The sequence below is a fragment of the Microchirus variegatus genome (genome assembly GCF_963457635.1).
Source record: "Microchirus variegatus genome assembly, chromosome: 18".
NCBI classification, from domain to species: Eukaryota; Metazoa; Chordata; class Actinopteri; order Pleuronectiformes; family Soleidae; genus Microchirus; species Microchirus variegatus.
Window position 1 is genome coordinate 22471184 of NC_139819.1, and position 22813 is coordinate 22493996.

At 39.4% G+C, this 22813-nt stretch overlaps 1 protein-coding gene across 1 annotated transcript; it reads right to left on the minus strand.

Annotated features, from left to right (window-relative positions):
* Positions 1 to 732: 732 nt before the first annotated feature.
* On the minus strand, positions 733 to 21810 carry nherf1a (NHERF family PDZ scaffold protein 1a). Its single transcript, XM_083905331.1, has 6 exons — positions 21171 to 21810; positions 7744 to 7914; positions 5950 to 6103; positions 5797 to 5843; positions 2681 to 2764; positions 733 to 1932 (listed from the first exon to the last, which is right to left on the minus strand). Exons 1-6 carry the CDS (start codon positions 21639 to 21641, stop codon positions 1786 to 1788), a joined length of 1074 nt encoding a protein of 357 aa, XP_083761457.1. The 5' UTR covers positions 21642 to 21810; the 3' UTR covers positions 733 to 1785.
* Between the last annotated feature and the right edge of the window lie 1003 nt (positions 21811 to 22813).

The window sequence follows — 22813 nt, forward strand, 5'->3', positions numbered from 1 at the left end:
GTAAATGACCACAAGGTGGCGACAAAACTGATTTGTGTGTCCTGTAAGACCTTCAAAATTCACTCCGAATAACTCGAAACTTACGTAAGTTTCTCCAAGTTTGTATTTTCTCATTAACGGGACGACGATGGCAGACGCACGGTCACTTGCTAACTTTCATCCCGTTCCGATGCTAACGTCTCTTCCTGGCTCTGCGAATTTGTTGAGAGAAGATCGCACATTTAACTTAATCTGTGGTAAAAAACCTTCAAAATTTGTGTCTCAGGAAAAGGTGGGAATTTTAAAAACTTTGCTGACAGCCGTTAGTACACTGCCCCCCTGTGGACAAAGATGAATTGAACAGCTGTTTTTTGAATATAACATATTAAAGTTAAATTAATTTATTGTTATTGTATGTCATAATCAAATGAATTAGACTTAACAAATAAACGTAAGTCACACTTATCCCTCGCTAACATAGAGATTTTTTTTTGGTAAAATTGCGTTAAAAGTTTCCGATGTCGGGTCACACACACAAAAGACTCAATTCAGTTTGATCCAAATATTGATATTTATATATAAGAGTAAATTCTACAGCACAGTCGACATCAGTTTACACGGAATATTTTTTATGATATTTTTATTTATCGTGTGTTGACGACGATCAGAGCAACAAGAGCAGCTTTCATTTTCATCACAATCAACAAAAACAACAAAATAAATCGTAAAGAGGAATCTTCAGTTTTCCTCTCCGATCATTGATTCCCGATATATTATGTACAAGAGAGACAAAAAAACAAAATTTTACCGAATCATCGCGTCATGATTCACGATGACGTCACTTCAGACGTCAACGTACGGAAGCCTAAACGTGTCATAATTGACAACAAAAATGTTGTTGATTTTAATGATTTGTTGCCATGGCGATGTTCTTACGTGAAATTGAAGTTAGCTGTTAGCTTTTTCGGGTTTTTCAAAGACCGATATATCCCACAATTCCTTGCTAGCGAGACGCTATTTTGTGGAAGCAGATAGCGGCTAACAATGACACATTTAAAAATAAAAACAATGATAATAATAAGTGCGATGTTTAGTGGTAAACATGTTACAACAACTAAGCTACAGAGCTTTAGCAGTTTAATATTTCTTATAATAATTATGCGCTACTTCACCGACAAACATAAAAAAAATTGCCAAAGCTATCAGACAATTCTTCGTAAACTACATTTCGGTTTCAGTCTCCGAGGCTAACGCGACATTTTGCAATTCTGACACTTCTGGGCTTCCGTACACATATGAAAAACAGGTTAGCATAGCATTGAGAGTCAATCTGCATCATTCATTCAGAAATACGACGTAAAGACAAATTCCTTTATTCTAGTTGCTGATCGCAGATATTGGACATAGATTAAAAAAACACAAAAACATTCAAAAATTAATAAAGAAAGAAAAAAATCGGACAATAATTTATTTTTCTTCGCAAAGCCGTGCGGTGCATTATCGTTGTTTCTTCTTCTTCGTATATTAACAGTCTTTTTTTTCTGTTTCTGTTTTTCTATTAACGGTGACATTTTCAAAAATAGTGGCAGAATCCGAAAAAAAAATTAAAAGAACAAAATCATCAGGTAATACTGTTAAACGTCGGGATTTAAAAAAATAAAATGTTTCTACGTAAAAAAACGTAAAACAAGCGTTTACGTTTTTAAAAAACATTTCCGAGGATTATCTGAGTGGGTTCTGCGTCGTTGACGGACAGAACTGCGATGATGTAGACGACGATGATGACGATGATGATGATTGCGATATTTACAAGTTGCTGAACAGTTCGTTTCTCTTGCTCCAGGCCATGGGCGGGGCTTTCTTGGCGGCGCGTTTCTGATGAGCTCTTTCTCGAGCCTGAGCCAATGAGAGGCCGAGACCCAGACGGCCATCCGCCTCACGGGAATGCTCAACCTGCACACACACACACACACACACACACACACACACACACACAGAAACGTTAAAAAAATCGCAATATTTTTAGACTTTCGGCATTGCTGCAAAATTCACGTTAATTTTTTACTCACGTTTCCGACATATTTGGCATTAAAATGTCGACGTTCGCAGCAGAAGAACACTGTTGCTACTCCATGCTAGCTAGCTAGCATGCTGGTAACGTTAAGCTAATAATAAGAAAACTAAATGCGAATAAACTAAATCTAAATTATACTTTTTTTTTTTTTTTAAATAACAAAAGCACTCTCATACTTGCGTAACAATTTGCACCTAGTTACGATGTCCTGACTAAAATGGCCAAAAAAAAAAAAAAAAAATCAGATTACAATCAGATTTCGTACATTTTTTTTTTTTTGGTCAAGATTTTTCAAAACCAACCTGGATTTAATTGTATTTGAAGGTGGTTTGAAATGCGATTGGAATCCGATTTGTCGCAATCTGAACGCTCTGACAATTTCAAAGCGCTGCACCTCAGCTAGCTGTTATTACGGCTAAATCGTGACGTTTTCAGGGTACGTTAAAGTCATCCGTGCAGATCGATTAGTGATTTCTGGACACGAAAATCCGATCAAATAGCTTACGATTAACAGTGGAAAAAAAAAACAATCTGATTTTCTCCCGCCTTTTCTTCATTTTACGCAAACACAGAATGTTTTTCTAGGGGTGAAAAACAAAATGGCCGCCCCATTCATTCATTCATTACCCGAGGAGAGTTGGACGAGTTGTTGGACGAATCGCTGGACACTGAAGACCTCGCGGACACTTGAGTTTTCATCGCTGTTGGAGTCTGAAAAACAAACAAACAAACGTGGTTAAGAACGTTTCAGCTGTTACGAGGCAGGTGATTGGCTCATTGAAGTAAGGGGGCGTGGCTAGTGTTGTAACATACGTTTTTATCCAGGTTTCTTTGACAATTTCGTTCCTTTTGATAAATCGATAATCGTCGCAGCCTTTTTACGAAGCAGATTAACGCGATAAGATGGCGAGTTAGCGTTTTTTGTTTCCGTTGCCGCGTCGTAGATCGCGATCCCTTGCGTTTGTGTCGTCGTGACGTTACTTACATTTCATTTAATTATGCGTGAAACACTTTTTTTTCATGTCCAACACATTTGAATTTTTTACTAAATGACACTCACTTTTTTTCTTGAATTTATCGCAAAATAAGTGCGTCACAGGTCACATGATCTCGAACGATGACGTCATATTTTCATGTTTATTAAGTAGATTTGAGTGGATTTTTGGTGACTTTAAAGCCTCTTGGGTCCTGTAAGACCTTGGTGTGTCCAGCAGAGGGCAGCAGAGCGCCACTGTTCACCATCTCAACGCTCACTGACAAAAAACTATAGAATTTTATGACATCTGTTTGAATTTGTTTCTTTAAATCCAAATTAAACATTTGATTTATTGCTAATTTTGAATTTAAGACGTTTTTGTCCCACGCCGAACAATGTCCCCCCTGAAACATTGTCTCGACAAAAAGTTCTCACATTTTAACACTCGATTTCACTTTTATTGCTACGTTTCGTGATTCCGTTTGTTTTTGTACGTATCGCGGAACTGGTACGTCCGTTTAAACTGTCGCTAAATTGCGATATTACGAACACGGATTGTTAAAATTTGTGCTTCAAAACGATATTTACAGGTTTTCTTTTGATTTTGGATGGATTGTTTACAACCGTGTGACACCGTCACGATATTTACGACTTCACGCTAACGTTAGGACGAGAATTTAAACGTACAAACCGTTGTTTTTTTTAGCGTTGCGTTTTCTTATAAATGTCACAGAAATTTGCTAATCGCGATGTTTTCAAATTACGATTGTGATTTTAAAACGATTCATTGTTTCTCTAAAGTTGTTTGTTTGTCCCACGCCAAACAACTTCCCCCCTGAAACATCGTCTCGACAAAATGTTCTCACATTTTAACACTCGATTTTTCATTTTTATTGCTACGTTCCGTGATTCCGTTTGTTTTTGTACGTATCGCGGAATTCGTACGTCCGTTTTAAACTGACGGATATTTCGAACACGGATTGTAAAACAGGTTTTTTACAAGTTTTTTCGATGGATATTTACGACTTCACGCTAACGTAAGGACGAGAATTTTTTTAACATTGCGTTTTTTTTTTACGTTGCGGTTTTTTCTTTTTTAAATGTAACAGAACTTTGCTGATTGCGATGTTTTCAAATTACGATTGTGATTTTAAAACGATTCATAGTTTCTCTAAAGTGTGTGTGTGTGTTTTCTTGTATTTGTCGCCTCTTTAGGACCTTGTCAGGACCAGTGAAGTCCTCGTGGAGACCAAAAACCTGGTCCTAATGACTAAAGGAACTTGTTAAAGTTAAGGAGTAAGATTTAAAGGTTAAGGATTTTTTAAGTGTTTAAATGAATGTAAATCTGTGTGTTCTTGTATTTATGTCTTTGTGAGGACCAGACACACTTTAAAGTTGTTTTTTTTCAGGGTTAAGACCTGGTTCTAGGGTTAAGGTTCAGTTTAAGGTTAAGTCACTTAAGGTAAGGGGTTAGTGACGTGTCCTCACCGAGACATAACAACAGGTTTGTGTGTGTGTGTGATTCATAAACTCGTTAAACGAGTTTAAAAAGTCCAATTAATCACACGTTCATCACACACACACACACACACACACAGTGTGAGGTCAGAGGTCACGGTGTTACATCAGAGCTGGTGAATGAGTGTTTGTTCACGCTGCTGCGTGTATGTGTGTGCGTGCGCGTGTGTGTGAACGCCGCTCGTTAGTCGTCTCATTTGCATAATCCCCCAACTCGCCATGAGAGTTAAAGACGCTTCAATCCCATGATCCTTCAGGAGAGAGAGAGAGAGGCCGTGCTGAGCTCTGGTTGCCACGGCGACGGCTCAGACACAATGTCACCGCAGAGGCCAATCCACTTTCCCCGTGTGTGTGTGTGTGTGTGTGTGTGTTTACTTTTGATAAAGTGGCTGGCTCCGCCCCCCTGAGCGTTTGATTGGCTGCTGCGGTTTCATTAAAGGGACAGTCCGCTGATTTCGACCTCTCTGTGGTCTCATATGGGAAAGTTGTAGTACGCAAAAATGACGTTTCCTCCCGTTTAGAAGTGTGGTTTACTGAGCTGTGAGCGCCCCCTGCTGCTGAGGATGACAGTCAACTCCCTGGTGACGTTTTAGCAACTTAACAAACGGCTACGACAACTTTATCTTCACTGTGAGACAGACTTTTACAGCAGGAAACTCAAGTTTTCTGGACTCACTCACTCTCCCACACAAAAACCTCATAGAGAAAAGCATCAATTTTAACATCACAGAGACACAGGAGTTCACAGGAGTTGTTGATCCACTTCTGCCTCCGTCACTCACTTCAAATATCTTATTTTGATAATTCGGCTTTCAAATTTCTTTGTTCAGATGAACCTCAGTGACGCAAAGTGACCACACGAGGCAGCAGTAGACCAGCAGCTCCTGTGTCCCCGTGAGCTAAAATCACTTTCTCAATGGGGTTTGGTGTGGGAGAGAGAAAAAGTTTATAAACTTGGGTTTTCTGCTTTAAAACTGTGTCTCACAGTGAAGATAAAGACGTGAACGTGTTCTTGAGACGTCGTAGACTTTTCTACAACAGTGTGTGTGTGTGTGTATGTGTGTGTGTGTGTGTGTGTGTGTGTGTGTGTTATCAGAGTCCTGACATGAAGACACTGTCCAGAGTCTTAATCTGCTGCTGCCAGGAATGTCCAGAGAGGATCAGCAGGGCTTTTCCAGGCCGTGTGTGTGTGTGTGTTTGTCTCCATGTGTGTGTGTGTGTGCGTGTGCGTGTGTGTGTGTGTCCTCACCTCCTCGTCGTCTGACTCTCTCTTTGACAGCGGCTCAGGAAGACGTCCTGCAGTGGACAAAGAAAACACGTTAAACGTTCACATCCTGCCATGTTTGTTTGTCTGTTCTGTGTGTTTGTCTGTTCTGTGTGTGTGCGTGTGTGTGTGTGTTACCAGTCACATGCTCCTCTGACGGCTGAACGTTGCATCTCTTGAAAAACTCCTCGGCCTCGGCGTCGACCACCAGCAGCGTGGTCTCTTCTCCTCCCGCCTTGATGGCCGCGACCACTTCAGAGTGCTGCAGCCCAATCACTGACACGCCGTTCACCTGAGGAGAGGAGACGAGGAGGCGAGGAGAGGAAAGAGAAGGAGACAGAAAAGGAGACGTGAGAGATAAAAAGACAGAGGGGGAAACCAGGGAGTAGATAGGAGAGGAGACGGGAAAGGACACAGGAGAGGAAAGGAGACATGAGAAGAGGAGACAGGAAAGGAGACGAGAAAGGACACAGGAGAGGAAAGGAGACATGAGAGGAGAAAGAGGAGACAGGAAAGGAGACATGAGAGGAAAGGACACAGGAGAGGAGACATGAGAAGAGAAAAGAGGAGAGGAGACAGGAAAGGAGACGAGAAAGGACACAGGAGAGGAGAAAAGAGGAGAGGAGACAGGAAAGGAGACGAGAAAGGACACAGGAGAGGAGACAGGAAAGGAGACATGAGAGGAAAGGACACAGGAGAGGAGATGGGAAAGGAGACATGGGAGTAAATAGGAGAGGAGACAGGGAAGGAGACATGGGAGGAAATAGGAGATGAGACAAGGAAGGATACATGAAATGGCACAAGATAAAAAAGGAAAGGAAACGAGGTAGGAGACAAGAAGAGAGGAAAGGAGACATGAGAGGAGGTTAATTTCAGCAGGAACAGAACACGTCAGAACAGTAGAACCAGGTTTTGGGTCCAGTAGAACCTCTAATGTAATCTAACCTCACAGTGTGGACTCTCTCTCTCTCTCTCTCTCTCACTGACTCTCTCTCTCTCTCTCTCTCTCATCAAACCTCCTCACAGATAAAGGAGAGTCAGGAATTCCTGTGGGAGGAACAGCTGAGGTGGGAATACTGTCGGGAACGTCTCCCACACTGGTACGGAACGCTGCTGCGCCGCGACCTCTGTGACCTCTGTGACCTCTGTCAGGAATTCAACACATTCTCAGTCATTTCTGTGTTGTTTTTTTAAACTCTCTCCCTCCATCATGACCTCCTCTCACCTCCTCTCACCTCCTCCTCCCTGTCTCCTCCTCTCACCTCCTGCAGACTCAGAGCAGCAGCTCACAGAAAACTCTAAGTGGATTAAACTGTGAGCTGTTTTCAAAGGACTGAGTCGTCACACACACACACACACACACACACACACACACACACACACACACACACACACACACACACACACACACACACACACACACACACACACACACACACACACACACACACACACACACACACACACACACACACACACACACACACACACACACACACACACACACACACACACACACACACAAAAACCTCTGCCTGCTTAAGTCCACAAATGCTTTATCTCACTGTTACGCACCTGTTTTTGACTGGAAACTAACGTTTGTGCCACTTTGTAAACCACTCACTCTCCCACACCAAAGTCCATAGAGAAAACCAGTGATTTTAACATCACAGAGACACAGGAGTTCACAGGAGTTGTTGATCCACTGCTGCCTCCATCACTACATACAAATGTCTTATTTTGATAATTCGGCTTTTGAAAATTCTTTGTTCAGATTGACCTCAGTGACACAAATTGACCACACGAGGCAGCAGTAGACCAGCAGCTCCTGTGTCCCCCGTGAGCTAAAAAACGCTGTTTTTCTCTATGGGCTTTGGTGTGGGAGAGTGAGCGGTTTACAAACTTGCCAACAGGAAAGCTTGTGCGTTTTACCTCGACGATCTTGTCCTTGGCTCTGAGTCCCGCTCGCTCTGCGGGAGAATCGTCGTCCACGGCTCTGATGAACTGACCCGGTCTGGACTTCTCGCTGTGCAGGTTGAAGCCGTAGCCGCCGTCGCCTTTCTGCAGGTGACAGAGGCGAGGACGAAGAGCGACTCTGTCGTCCTGCACAAACACCAGAAGAAGAAGAAGAAGAAGAGTCAACATGGAGGTTTGTTTTTAACTGTTCCACTCAGGTGTCTGGGTTAGAGTTTTCTACTTTTTCTGACGTCCAAAGTCCAATATCGTGCTTCCTGCTCCTTAAACAGGAAAAAGTTGACTTTTTTTTCATTATAATTATTATATTGTCCCTGAAAACCTTTTTAAATTAAGTCAGAAAACTAATCACGATTAATTACCGTTCGTAAATATGCCAGAAAAATTCAAATTTTCTCTTTATATTGTTTGTAGGAGCGGAGAGATAAATAAAGTATGTGAAAATATAATTGTAAAGAACAATAAAATACTGTAAATAACTTTTTAAAAAACCCTATAGAAACTTAGTAAAACATAAACATTACATTAAGAACCCACATTATAAGACAATATAAATATATAGAAAAAATAAAAAAAAGTAAATAACTTTTAAATTTTTTTTTTAAAAAAAGTATACATTGCACTGTAAATAACTCGCATTATAAACAAAATATAAAGTATTGAAGTTAAATTCCTCATCAGCACCTTTGAAGCACTGCTTCTACTAGTTAGCGTTAGCGTCAGCTAGCATTCTGACGCTAATGTTAGCTGCTGTCTGTGTCCCCGTTAGTGAGACAAAGTAACTGTTCGGTAACAGCAGTCGTTTACTGTTAATGTTACGATTATATCATTATCTGAGCCAGTAGCGCAATGAAAGTGAGAAAGTGCGTTAATGTGTTTTTAAAAATGTACGCGTTAACGCAGGATGATTAATTTGTGGTATTAACGCGTACAATTAAAAAAAAAAACCACATTAACGCACTTTCTCACTTTAATGACTCATATAATGATATAATCATAACATTTACAGTAAAGGACTGCTGTTACTGAACAGTTGTCTGGGTAACGGGGACACAGCAGCTAACATTAGCGTCAAAATGCTACTTAGACAACTGTTCGGTAACGGCAGTCGTTTACTGTTAATGTTTACGATTATATCATTATCTGAGGCAGTAGCGTAGTGCAGTACCCATAGTGCAATTAAAGTGATAAAGTGCATAAATGTACGCGTTAATTCCACAAATTAATCATCCTGCGTTAACGCGTACATTCCGACAGCCCTAGTTTTAAGTATATTTTTTGCCAGAAAGTGTCGTCCGTATCACTGTGAGAAAAACACCTGCACGAACGTACGCGTTAACGCCTGAAAACCCGAGCTCGGTCGCCCACGCGTCGCCCTTTAAAACGTCCTGATAACGGACGCTGACATCTTCACGTTATCAGCAGCAAACGTCTGTCAATGATTGTCCTGAAGAAGAAGAAGAAGAAGACGCAGCCTCAGCGTTCAAACACCTGCTGCAGGTTAATGTCAAATCACGGCGGTCGATGATTGTTCAAAAACGCCCAAAGACGAGCGGCGTTATCGCGTTCCGACCTTTGGATGGAATCACGCGTTTATGGCAACAACACACACACACACACACACGGAAACATTCGGTTGTTAACGACGGACGATAAAAACCCGTTTAGTCGAGGACTAAAGTCCACTGGAATTCTTTTTTTACGCCCCGGGTGTAAAAAGGCGTTAACTTGTTCCTCTGTCAGCGAGACAATTTAACGGTTTAGGTTAAGGTTCGGTTAAAGGTCTCTGATCGCATTCTGATGAGTCCACAGGAAAAACCATCACCTGACGACTCGCACAGCTGTGGAGAGGAGACGTTAAAGAGGAGGTGGAGACCAAAAGTGAGCAAAAACATGGCAGTTAGTTTTTTGGGTCGGTCCACGTGGAAACTCGAGAACGTTTTCTTTATCGTGTCAGCGTTTTATCCACGTGAAAACAACGTTTTGGGAGCCCAGACACGTAATTTTGTCTTTATCGTAATATCGTTTAATCTTGAAAACGGCTCTTTGAGTAGCGTTTTTCGTACAGACACCAACAATGAGCGAAAAATCGTAGCGAGTTAAACTGAATCCAATAAAGTTTACTTTATCGTAGCATTCAGCAGTTTATCCACACGAAAACAACGTTTTGGGAGCCCATAAATGTAATTTTGTCGTTATTGTAATAGCGTTTAATCTCGAAAACGGCTCTTTGTGTAGCGTTTTTCGTACAGACACCAAAAACTAGCTAAAAATGGGAGCGAGTGTTGGGGACGATCCACGTGGAAACTAAAGAAAGTTTTCTTTATCGTATCAGCGTTTTATCCACACAAAAACAAAATTTTGGAAGCCCAGAAACGTAATTTTGTCTTTATCGTAATATCGTTTAATCTTGAAAATGGCTCTTTGTGTAGCGTTTTTCGTACAGACGCCAACAACGAGCGAAAAATTGTAGAGATTTGAAGTAAATTTGATAAAGTTTACTTTATCGTATCAGCGTTTTATCCACACGAAAACAACGTTTTGGGAAACGTAATTTTGTCTTTATCGTAATAGGGTTTAATCTTGAAAACGGCTCTTTGAGTAGCGTTTTTCGTACTGACAACAAAAACTAGCTAAAAATTGGAGCGAGTGTTGGGGACGGTCCACATGGAAATTAAGTGAAGTTTTCTTTATCGTATCAGCGGTTTACCCACGCGAAAACAACGTTTCGGGAGCCCAGAAATATCATGTTTCTTTTTCGTATCGTAGTGTTTTTATCTCGTAAACGGCTCATTGTGTAGCGTTATTCGTACACACACCGGGACTGTATGTTGGTGAGTTTCAAGTCACTCGTGACATTTTCTCTATACGCGATTATCACGATAATACAAAGTCACCGCAATTTAACTTATTGTAAGGGATTTCTTATTCTCACGATAAGCGATAATATCGCACATATTTTCCCGTCACTACCCATAAGGCATTGCGTCCTGATTCCCGACAAACCAGAGTTTCCAACTAATGTTCGTTTCCCACTCAAATAAATCGATTAATCCGTCAATTATTTTCCTCGATTCATGAATTAAAATGTAAGAGAATGTTGAAAAAATATCTCTATTTATTTGTGAGATGTTCCCCCTCCCAACCACTAGGGGGGGTTGTATTTTCTTTTCTATAATATTCTGCGGTCATGCTGGGTTATTTGAGCTCAGCCGTCAAACACTTTTCTACGTAGAAAAAGTAAAAATAAGCGTTGAACGTCGTGAGAAAATGAATTTGTGACGATTTCAGACACAAAGTTTGCGATTTATACGTAAACGTAAAAAAAACAGCGACGCCACAGAAGAGGACGGAGGCGTCTTTACGTCACGGATAAACCCAGGTGAGTTTTTACTTTTTACTCTAATTTCACAGCATCAGATTCCTCTCGTTTCTCGTTGCTAACTCAGGTTGTTTTTTGTCCTGAAGAAGCGAAGCCTGGGCGTCCTGACAGAACCCAGCGGGGACACGGACACGGAGGCTGGACGGTGGACAAAAGACTCTGTGAGACGCTCCGGAGAAAGTCCTCATCACATTCACAGACCATAATAATCCGTATGGAGGTAAGAGTCCGGACGATCGTCCTGAACGCGGTGTCGTCACTCGCCACTGATTTGTTTAATAAGCCGAGGACACAATCGCTCGTCTGTCTCCGTCTTTTGTCTCTTTTCATAGAAACAAACAGCAAACGCGACGACACAGACGTTAAAAGAGACATTTGAATACGCTGTGGTTTTCCTGTGCTGCTGCTGCTGCTGCTGCTGCTGCTGCTGCTGCTGCTGCTGCTGCTGCTGCTGCTAAACACTCGTCCTCGTTGTTAGAAGGTTCTTGTTTCTAACCCACAGATCATTTTGACTGGATAACAATAACGAAATCGACGAGACGTTTGGTTCAGAAAATGTTCCCAAAACAGGGTATTTAAGTTCTCAAACATCTTTGTTTTGTCCACAAACACAAGATAATTCAGTTTGAATGATTTCTTTGTTCCACGGAGCAAAGAAACCTGAACATAATCAACATTTAAGAAGCTGGAAAAGTCTGATAACTTGGTTTTATTGATAAAAAAACATCATCTACTTGATCCAGCTTTGCTTTACACTTTGACTCCATGACATTTGAGAAGGAGAATTGTTTCTCTTTTTTTTTTTTTTTTACAAAAGTTGAAACATTAATTATTTATTTTTTTATGTAAAAATTTAAAATTGAAATATAATTTTTTTTGGAAAAAATTTAAAAAAGTTACATTACATTTTTGATTTTTTTTACAAAAGTTGAAACATTAATAAAATAAAATAAAAATGTAATTGAAAATTGAAATATTCATTTTTTGTTGAAAAAATGCCAAAGTTGAAACATTACATTTTTTATTTTTTTTTTATTTTTTTTTTTACAAAAGTAGAAACATTAAAAAAAAATGTAATTGAAATATTAATTTTTTTGGGAAAAAATGACAAAAAGTTGAAACATTAAATTTTTGGAAAAATGTTTTGAACAAAAGTTGAAACATTAGAATTTTTGGAAAAAATTTGACAAAAGTTGAAACATTATTTAAAAAAAAATGTTTAAATACAAAAGTTTGTTATTAGGCTTCTGCAGAGCTGGCGATTTATTTGAACGAGGTATCTTTTGGAGCAGGGCAACATCTAAAACACGGCAGGGCAGAGTTCCCTGAGGACCAGGGTTGGGAAACACTGAGATGGACGATAACACGTTGACACCAGTGTGATTGACAGCTGATCTCAGGCCGACGCCTCTGAACTGTTAGCACAGCAGAAGACGGAGAAGGTGTTGCACGTTGTCTCGCTTACGTCCCGCCACAGAGGCGACGACTGGGTTTGTGTGTGCGTTGCCACAAACAGCCGCAGCAGCAGCATCAGCATCAGCAGTAAACACCTGAGCTTCAAAGGTTAATGGTTTTAGAGCTCGCTGTAGTTAAACATCAAGACCTTGAGTTAACGCTGATGGTTGTGAGGTCAGGGCAGAGTTCACAGAGCAGCTGTGGATGTGTGACGTCTGCTCTTTGTCCACGTGCCGTCTTTGCGCCCGATTAGCGTCGCGTTCATCGCTGCCTTTTGAGGAAGTTATTAGCTCGTAATCACTCAAAACTTACAGCGAGCTGCTGTGGCAACAACAACACAGACTCCTCAGCTCTGTGGCAACTGAGCGACGAGAGGACGAGGACAGGAAGTGGTTTCAGAGAACAAGCCGTGTGCTGACAGAGTGTGTGAGTGTGTGTGTGTGTGTGTGTTATCTGCACGATGAGAGGATGATTCATACGCTACATTTTAACCCGCGTTATCTCGCTCACGCTCCAAAGTCTTCTCGTACGTGTTGTTGTGTTCGAGGACATTTGTTGCTCTTATCAAAGGGCGGACGTTACTTTGTTATTGACGAAGATTAAAAAAACAATGAGTCGCACACGACGACACTTCAACCACGATAAAAAAATAATAATAAAAAGCTCTTTTAATCAACTTTTTTCAGAACAGGTTATTCTTCTTCTTCTTGTTTTGAATTTTGGTCAAAAATTCGTGAGAAAGTTTAGCCCGGCAAACACTTACAATAACACCATTATTGACAGATATTTAGCTTTAAATGCTAAATTTTTAAATGCACAGAGTTGTTGCGATTTTGACCAAACTTCATAATTCCAAAAAGCACTTCCATTAGCTCCGCCCACCCACAAATCGGCCATTTTGTAAAAACAAAAATGGCTATATATGCATTTGAACAAGCTCGCCCTAGCACGTTTGAGCTAGCCGCGTCAAACTCGGTCCATGTGTTCCAGACAAGTTAACGATTAAAAGTTGTCAGAGGATTTTCTCTACGTCAAAAGGCCGCAATTGCGTTAAATGCAATTTTTTTGCCCTATCGTGTCGTCTAATTCGCACATAATTGTTACGATTTTGACCAGACTTCGTACACTTGTTGCTCTCATGATTACAAACTTCTGCCTAATGTACTTCCATTAGCTCCGCCCACCCAGAAGTCGGCCATTTTGGGAAAACAAAAATGGCTATACTCTATGCAGTTGAACGAGCTCGTGCTAGCACGTTTGAGCTAGCCGCGTCAAACTCGGTCCACGTGTTCCAGACAAGTTAACGATTAAAAGTTGTCAAAGGGTTTTCTCTACGTCAAAAGGCGCGGCCTCAGCGCTAAAACTAATTTCAAATTCCACTTTTGAAATCTTGAAGGTAAACAGAAGGACATGAAAGTGAATTATTAATTTATATTTATTTGTATGAATATGAAAAATATGTTCATTTCATTAGAGGAGAGATTAAATGATCTCTGCAGTTCTGTCAGTATATTAATTATTATTCCAAGCATTTCCCAGTATATCAGATTATCGGCAAAAAGTCCAATAAAAAGGTCCAAAAAGTTCAACCCTACCAAAACACCATTATGTAATAAGTGCCATGGACAGAAGTGATAAAAGTCTTGGTTTGTTTTTATCTCTGAGCCGTTTTTATTAAGTTTCAGTAAAAATTCACACTGAAACACTTCACACTTATGTCAGTAAAAGCTGCTTTTTTGGGTGTATTATTTTAAAACTGAGTACATTTCCTGTATTTTCTTTGAGGAACTAGTGGTCGCAGTCTTTTGCACAGTTCTCCGTCATGTAGGTCATTCTACCTTCTTGTACCTCCTTGTACCTTCCTGTCCTGTCTGGTACCTTCTTGTACTGTCTGATACCTTCTTGTACCTTCTTGTACCTTCCTGTACCTTCTTGTACCTTCTTATACTGTCTGGTACCTTCTTGTACCTTCCTGTACCTTCCTGTACCTTCTTGTACCTTCTTATACTGTCTGGTACCTTCTTGTACCTTCCTGTACCTTGTTGTATCTTCTTATACTATCTGGTACCTTCTTGTACCGTCTAGTACTGTCTGGTTTCTTCTTGTACCTTCCTGTACCGTCTAGTACTGTCTGGTACCTTCTTGTACCGTCTAGTACTGTCTGGTACCTTCTTGTACTGTCTGGTACCTTCTTGTACTGTCTGGTACCTTCTTGTAACTTCTTGTACCTTCTTGTACCATCTGGTACCTTCTTATACTGTACTTTCTTGTCCTTCTTGTCCTTCTTTCACCTTCTTGTCTGATCTGAACTGAAAAAACATCCCAAGTGTGAGGGTGAAACATCTTCAAATTAACTCATATCTACATTTCTGAAGATCCTTCCTTGATTCCTGATGTGAGAAGTTCCTAATTTTTGGACATTAAACAGAAAACACATCCATGTTCCAGGCACGGATGGGGATCGAACCCATGTTCTTTGGTTTACGAGACCAATGCCTTACCACTTGGGCATCCACGCTCACTTTTCATACAAGTTCAGCGTGATACGTTGAATTTTGCAGGAATTATAGTTTAACTAGTTTTCACCTTTCATGTTCCCACTAGGTGGCGCTTTGTAAAAACCCAACAAAACTAGTGTTTGAGGTTTATCTGACCAAATGTAGAAGAAGCTGCATTATGTAGTTGGGGGGGAAATGGCCGTTTGTATCAGGTTTGAAAGGGAATGTTTCTCTTCAACGCTGAGAATAAAAAGGTCAGCGGGTAAAAAACAAACATTTGGACAAACGACACACTGTTAAACAACGTCCCTGTGTGTTTTCACAGTGAGTCAGCGAGGATCTCAGTCAGATGACGCTCACCGTGTTAGCTCGGAGTTTGTTTTGGACAGAAGCCCATAATAATAATTCTGTTAAATAACATCGACTAAAATGACCAAACATTGGATGTCAGGTGGTTAAACTTCCTCAAACAATAGATTTAAATGGACAAGAGCATTTTAATGCACTCCGAACCTTTCAGTCCTGCTCCACATGTAGTTTTTCCATTTTACGTCCATTTTATGACGTTTATTGACGTTATTCTTGGCAGATAAATCCCTCAAAATCAAAAACTGTTCTGCTGCAACCAGCTAAGTTTTCCATAACTGCTTAACAAATCACTTAAACGGTTAATCGGTTACCACAGTAGGCTTATTAACTCATGAATTGATTAATAACCAACTGCAATATATCTATAATTAAGGTTGCACGACATTGGAACATTCATTTTCTTGATTTATTGAGCAAAATAAATTAAAAAAATAATAGCTGTAGCCGACCCTAGCATTGTAGTGAAGGTGGATTTGGCGAATTTGCAGATATATAGTCAATAACATCCGATACAGATATTGTGTTGATAATACATGTACATGAATATCTGGTAAATCGTAGCCATTAGGTGCCTTAAAAACAAAAAAAAATTACACGTAAAGAAAATCCATTTGTTTATTTCCAGCTCTGGCGTCAGTGGAAAGTCGATAACCGATGACTCGACTCATCGTGTCAAGGCCGTAAACTCGAAAAATGTCAAACGCTGTACGCGAGCGCAGATTCGACTCTTTGTACGAGCTAGCGTCGCGCTAATCTTGATTTACGGCGCTCGCTGCTCCCCGAAAAAACCCATAAAAGCCTGCAGATGAATGGCTTTTTCCCAGGTTTATGTGAGCCCGGTGACGATAAGAGACGCTTGTGAAACACAGAAGACGACGGTTTTCACTCTTCATCGCACACAGAGATCAAAGTCTGCGAGTGTTAAACGCTGTTACAGAGCAACCAGGTGAAAAAACAGAAGTTTCCATGACTTCAATCAATGATTCCCTCACAGTGTTTGGACTAAAATAGGAATCAAATACGACAACGGAGCAAATAATCTCAAATCAAGTTTTAGTCAAACATTTACTGTGTTTTATATTTCAATAAAAACATAGATAATCACATAAAATACCACGAAAAATACTAAACTACAATGTACTTTTTAAAGGATTAGAGCTAAAGTATTGATTTCATAGAAGAGCGGTTCCCAAAGTCTGGGTCGTGGACCCAAAGAAGGGTCACGGCAGATATTTTTTGGGTCCCTAAAAAATATGATTTTTAAAGAACATTTATATAAATTAAGTTTAATTTTTATTAATTAATTAATTATTTAGTAAAATAATGTCATTTTACTAAAATGACATTATTTAAAGATGTGGCTGTAAATTATGGGCAAATTTGCAGAATGATAGTTTTATACGGGGACCCAAATAAAAATTGGGTCCCCGTATAAAAAGTTTGCCATAGAACGTCGAGCAATCGAAAACAGGATGATTATATTTGTGAAATTGGTGGGGGAAATTCGACAGAATGCAGTGTTTTAGGCCCTTTTTAAAGACGGCAAACTATTAGCTACTTGCTAACAACGATGCTAGCCACATCTCGAACGGCCAAGCATCTTTTTTGAATTGGTAAACTTGTCCGTTTGGCAAATGGATGATTTTATTCCTGTTATTTCGTCAATCTTAACTCAAAAGGGTGGGGGAAAAATTGTTTTTGGGGGCCCAGAAATAATCTCCCACGACCCTTTTGTGGGTCCCCGACCCAGTGTTTGGGAACCACGGGCAGAATAAGACACCTAGCCGTGACTCGTGGTTATTTTTAAACTCAGACTCTGGCGATTTCTTTTTCCCCCCAAAAGAAATCGAGATCTTGGTTCATCTAAACGTCGCCTTCACTCCTTCATTTAGGATCCTTTCATTCCATCACATGTTTGACAGAAAAGTACAGAACACACACACACACACACTCGTTGACGCTGTGGGTATTTCAGGGTCAGCGTTGCCTCCTCGTCGAGGCGTGAGAGCTTTCTCTTCCGTCCTCCCTGGACCTCCAGCTCTTTTCTCCTCATACAAACACTGTTGACAAAGCCTCTTCTCTCTCTCTGCTGTGAGTCTCTATGGCGACCGAGTCGCCAGAGGCCTCCGTGTTACCATAACATGATGACACGCTAACCCGTTCACGGCTTTCGCCTCCCGAGAAAAAACTAAATCTCTGCGAAATTAGCAAAAGGACCAGAAGCTAAGCTAGCGTAGCCTTCTGTCCGTTCTCTACCTTCATTTAGTTTGTACCAATTATAGCGTACTTCTGTAAACCTACTAAAATAATGCAAACACCATGGAAACAGACGGAATTACCTTAATACTGTAACAAAACAAACATTTGTTGACAGAAATGTTACTAATGGTATGAAAAAAAGTCAAACTTACAAATACTAACAACGTTACAAAAATTTGCAAAAAGTTGTATAAGATTATGCATTAAAAATTTTACAAAAAAAAATAATGCGACAATGTTACAAAAAGATGTTTCTCGTGGTACAAAAAAAGTTACGTTGTCCAGAAATGTTACTGATGGTCACTAAGGTAACAAAAAGGTACAAACACTACAAAAAATCCACTACCAAAAAAGTTGCAAAAACTTATTCTACAAGATTATGTATCAGATTTTTACAAAAAAACATGTTGAACATTTTGTCAAAAGTAACAAAATGCAAATTTTACAACAAAAAAATGTTACCAAAGCTATAAAACGTCCAAAAGTACCAAAAACTATTGCAATGCTCCAAAAATGTCGCTAAAAAAGTTACACTGTCAAAAATGCCAAAAACGACGGGAAAACAAATTTATGTCCCCAAAAATATTTTTTTTAAATTTCACGTTTCAATGTCTTATGTTACTACTGCAACAAAAAAAAATTTCTTACATCATGTAAAAAATGTCAGAAAAAGCAGCTAAAGAAAAAAGTTACAAAATGCAAATTTTTCAAAAATATTACAATGTTACAAAAATGTCACTACAAAAGTTACACCGTCAAAAATTGCCAAAAAACTAACTAAAAACAAATTTACGTCCCCAAAAATATGATTAAAAAAACAAACAATTTGTTTAAATGTCCGACATCAAATGTTTAGTAATATTTAAAAAGCGAAGTTTAAAAACACAAGAAAAACTCTGTGATGATGATGTTTTTATGATGATGTTTTTATGACTCATTTCAGGTGAAGGACTTTCCCGAGTTCCTGAGACTTTGTTTGTTTAAAATGACCTCATCATCATCATCATCATCATCATCATCATCATCATCATCATCACTGAGGAGGAGGCGGAGTTACACGTGTTACTTCACTGCAGCTGAAGCTGAAACGACCTGTGAGTGAAACTCATGACAAAGACATAATCTCTCTGTGATGAAACAGATTTTCCACAAACTTTTTCTTCTGTTAATCAACGGAAGATTAATCCTCTTTCTACGACGTCAGATGGGAAAAATGTTTGACTTGACATTAGAGACATTAGTCTTGACTTCTTAGATTAATCAATAATGAAAATTAGAGGGTAACATATTTCAGATTTTCTACGGCTGAAGTCGATTTTTGGAACGTGCCAATATTTTGCATAAATAAACATTTTAAATGTTTAGTTAATCTCACTGTGTCTAAAAATAACAGAGTATCCCATTAGTTTTCTCTTAAAATTGTGAAAATATAAACAGTGTCACAAAAAAATAATTTTTCAAAAGAAATTTACTGAATTTAAAAAAAATCACACAATTTTGGGGATTTTTTTTTTATAACGAACTTTTGAAAAACGTTATTTAAAAAATAAAAAAAACGAGGAACTTTTTTGAAAAAAAAAAAAAATTTGCAAAAAGTTACGAACTTCTGAAAAATGTTTTGGAAAAAAAAAAAACTAACTTTTTGGAAAAGATATTACTTTTTTAAACATTTGAAAAAAAACAAACAAAAATTATGATTTTTTTTTTCAAATAAATTTCCGAAATATTTTGACTGTTACAATGTTAAAATGTAAAATCTGAGAAATATTTCTGTGTTAAAACGTTTTAAACACTTTAAAAACATGACCTAATATATTCATGTTTTTACTGTTCCAGTGCCCTCACATATTCATGTTTTTACAGTGTAATCCATACAATCGGGTTATTTCCATGGCTTCTGATCCTTGACTCTAAAAATAACCCATTAGTTTTCTCTTTAAGGTCCTGAATAAACACAGAAAAGAGTGAGTCTGTTTCCCACTGCTGTTACACAACATTTAAAGCAGGACTTTGCTCGGACTCACACAGGTTTACACAGCTCTTTAAAGTCTCCACTGTTTACGACGCGTTCATAGGACAAAGTTATAAAGTCGATTTTATAACCGACAACAAAAGCTGATTGAGTCAATGATGATGATGATTATTATTATTATTATATCTTTACATAGAGTGACGTGTTTATTCCACGCATGAGTGTGTGACACAGACAAAGCATCTGATCCAACAAGACAAACTTGACCGAGGATTTTCCAAACAGAAAGCAGACGAACTGTAACAGAGACTGTGAGAGAGTCTGTGAGAGTCGACGCCTGCAGCGTTTTCACGACTCTGTCTCTTATCTCACGGCCTTTCAGCGCCTCTGGGAAACGACCAGTCAGCAGGAAATCTGCTCCCTCGTAACCTTTGACAGCTTCAAAGACGACGCTGACCTCAGGTCAGAGGAGAAAACAGAGGAGAAAACAGGCAAAAACGGCCTCAGAAAGATTTTTCTTTAGCGGTTTTTAAAGATGCAGTAAAGTTGTTGGTAATTCTGCGTTCCATTTATTAGGTACGGCGCGATATCACAACATACAGCATCTCCCAATACTACCAACACAACCTCGAGTATCTACCAATATCGCCAATGCTACATTGAGTAGCTACCAATACCGAAAAACGCCACCAATATCGCCAATGCTACATTGAGTAGCTACCAATACCTTTATCGCATCCTTGAGTATCTACCAATTACAGAAATCGCAACTATAAGTATCTACCAAATACCGAAATCGCATCCTTGAGTAGCTACCAAATACCGAAATCGCAACATTGAGTAGCTACCAAATACCGAAATCGCAACCTTGAGTAGCTACCAAATACCGAAATTGCAACTTTAAGTATCTAACAAATACCTTTATCGCAACCATAAGTATCTACCACTTACCGAAATAGCAACCTTGAGTATCTACCAAAATCAATATCGCAACCAATTACGATTTTTCCAATTTTCGCGTTATGTAATATTAGCTAAAATAACGTGATTATTGTTGTTTTTTTGACAAATTAGATTTTTTGTCTGTTACGCACGTTGGTTTCAAAGTGTTATGAATATCGGCCGTGAAAAACGGATATCGGTCGACCCTGTGATTAACGTTTTTGACAGCTTTAGATATGGAATGGAAGATTAATCGGAACCTAAACTATCGTAAATTTTCATTATTAATAATAAAGATGTATAAGAGTAGAATAGTATTGATTTTTAAACTTTTTGTTGTGATAACTTCATTATATAATAATGTAATAAACTAGCTTTTCTTAAATTTTTTTAATGCGAACTGACATTTATCGCGATAATTATCGATATTGACCGATTTAAAAACTGTTTCACGGTGATATAATAAACTATAATATCATGTAAAGTAAACATATAAAGAGTCTCGTACCTTGGTGCTGGAGCTGACGCTCAGTCTCCCCGACCTCTCGGAGGACGTGTCGCCGTTCTCCCGCGGGACAGGGCTGCGCTCCCTCGGCGTGCCGTTGCTCCGCGTGTCCCCGCGGTCAGAGTCGCTGTCTCCTCCCGGTAAAGGAATCCCCTCCGTGACGAACTCTTTCCGACACTGCAGGCCGTGCTCGTGGAGCAGATCCGCGGTCTCCGAGTCGACCACGATCAGCTCCAACGCCCCGGAGGTGGCTCGTATCCGGGACACGACCTGCTGGTGGCTCTCGCCCTCAACGCTGTCCCCGTTGACGAAGGCCAGCCGGTCACCGGCGCGGAGCCCGGCCACGGCGGCGGGGGTGTCGGGCTCCACGAGCCGGATGAACTGGCCGGTCTTCCCCTTCTCTCCGTGCAGGTGGAAGCCGTAGCCTCCGGTTCCTTTCTCCAACACACACAGCCTGGGTCTGAGGTTCGACATCTTTGTCTTTTCTCGAACTTTCTTTTTTTTTTCTTCTGTTTTTAAAAAACAACTTTTTGACCACTTTTCCTAAAAGTCAAAAACGTCAACGTTCCGGTAGAGACTCGGACAGCGGGAGCGACACCTGTTCACCGCCTGTATCCGGAGTTTACTTCCGCTGAAGTAAAGTTTCCACCGTTTACCCGGAGCTTTGACTGCTGCCGACCCGCCTCTCTCTGCCTCTGCCCCCGCCTCCTCCTCCTGCCGAGCACCGGCGCGTCATCAGCCGAGGCCACGCCCCCGTCAAGTTATCGCGATAACAGCGACGCGTGACCGCGGATTTTCAAAATAAGAGGACGAGCGAAGACGGAAAGAAAAACAAACGCATTTTGAGCGAATTTTGAGACAAAAATCAACAAATCAAATAGAAATATAGAATTATCCGAGATATATTACATTTTCACATTTACAAGCTTTTTAAATATTAATATATATATACAAAATTGCTGCTCGTTGGTGGTAAAATGAATTAAAGTAGTAAAGTACATATGAGTTCAAATAAAAATATCCATGCAATAAGTTTACTACGGTTAAAAACAGAACAATAAGAAATAAAGAAATAAACTCCATTTATCAGTATATTATCATATATATATGTACACCTGTTGTTTGCAACGCTAACTTAAACATAATTATTTTTACCTTTTAAACGGTAAATATATTTAAACTAAAGTGTTAATATTTTAACTTTAACGTTTAAAGTCAACAAACTGCTCACAGTGACTCGTTTAACGTTTAAAAACACCTTCACTTACTCAGGTAAACATTAAAAAAAACTGTAACATTAAAAATAAATAGCGCTTTTATTTTGAAGGTCATAACAGGAAGTGTGGATTACTATTCATTTTCTATGGATTTTGTTTGGAAAAAATATATAAAATTATATAAAAAAATTAATGAATGTGCAACGGGTAACAAAATAAAATGCGATCATTTAAAAATAACGACTTTTATTTCCTTTTGTTTTTATGCAGCAAACGACACAAAAGATCCCGACAACAAACTGTTTACAAAGTCTCAGGATGGAATAAACATTTCAGATTATAATCCGTATCAGACCTGAGCCCGAAAACAACAACAACAACAAAAATTAGAATCATTTATTATAGTAATTAATTAAATATTGGCAGAAG

Bases quoted from the DNA above. Each gene is read 5' to 3' on its own strand.
- nherf1a (XM_083905331.1), bottom strand. From the start codon at position 21,641: ATGTCGAACCTCAGACCCAGGCTGTGTGTGTTGGAGAAAGGAACCGGA. The intron at 5,844-5,949 runs GTAACACACACA...TGTCCACTGCAG, and splicing joins GTCAGAGGAGCATGTGACTG to GACGTCTTCCTGAGCCGCTG. The intron at 2,765-5,796 runs GTGAGGACACAC...TTTGTTTTTCAG, and splicing joins GAGAGTCAGACGACGAGGAG to ACTCCAACAGCGATGAAAAC.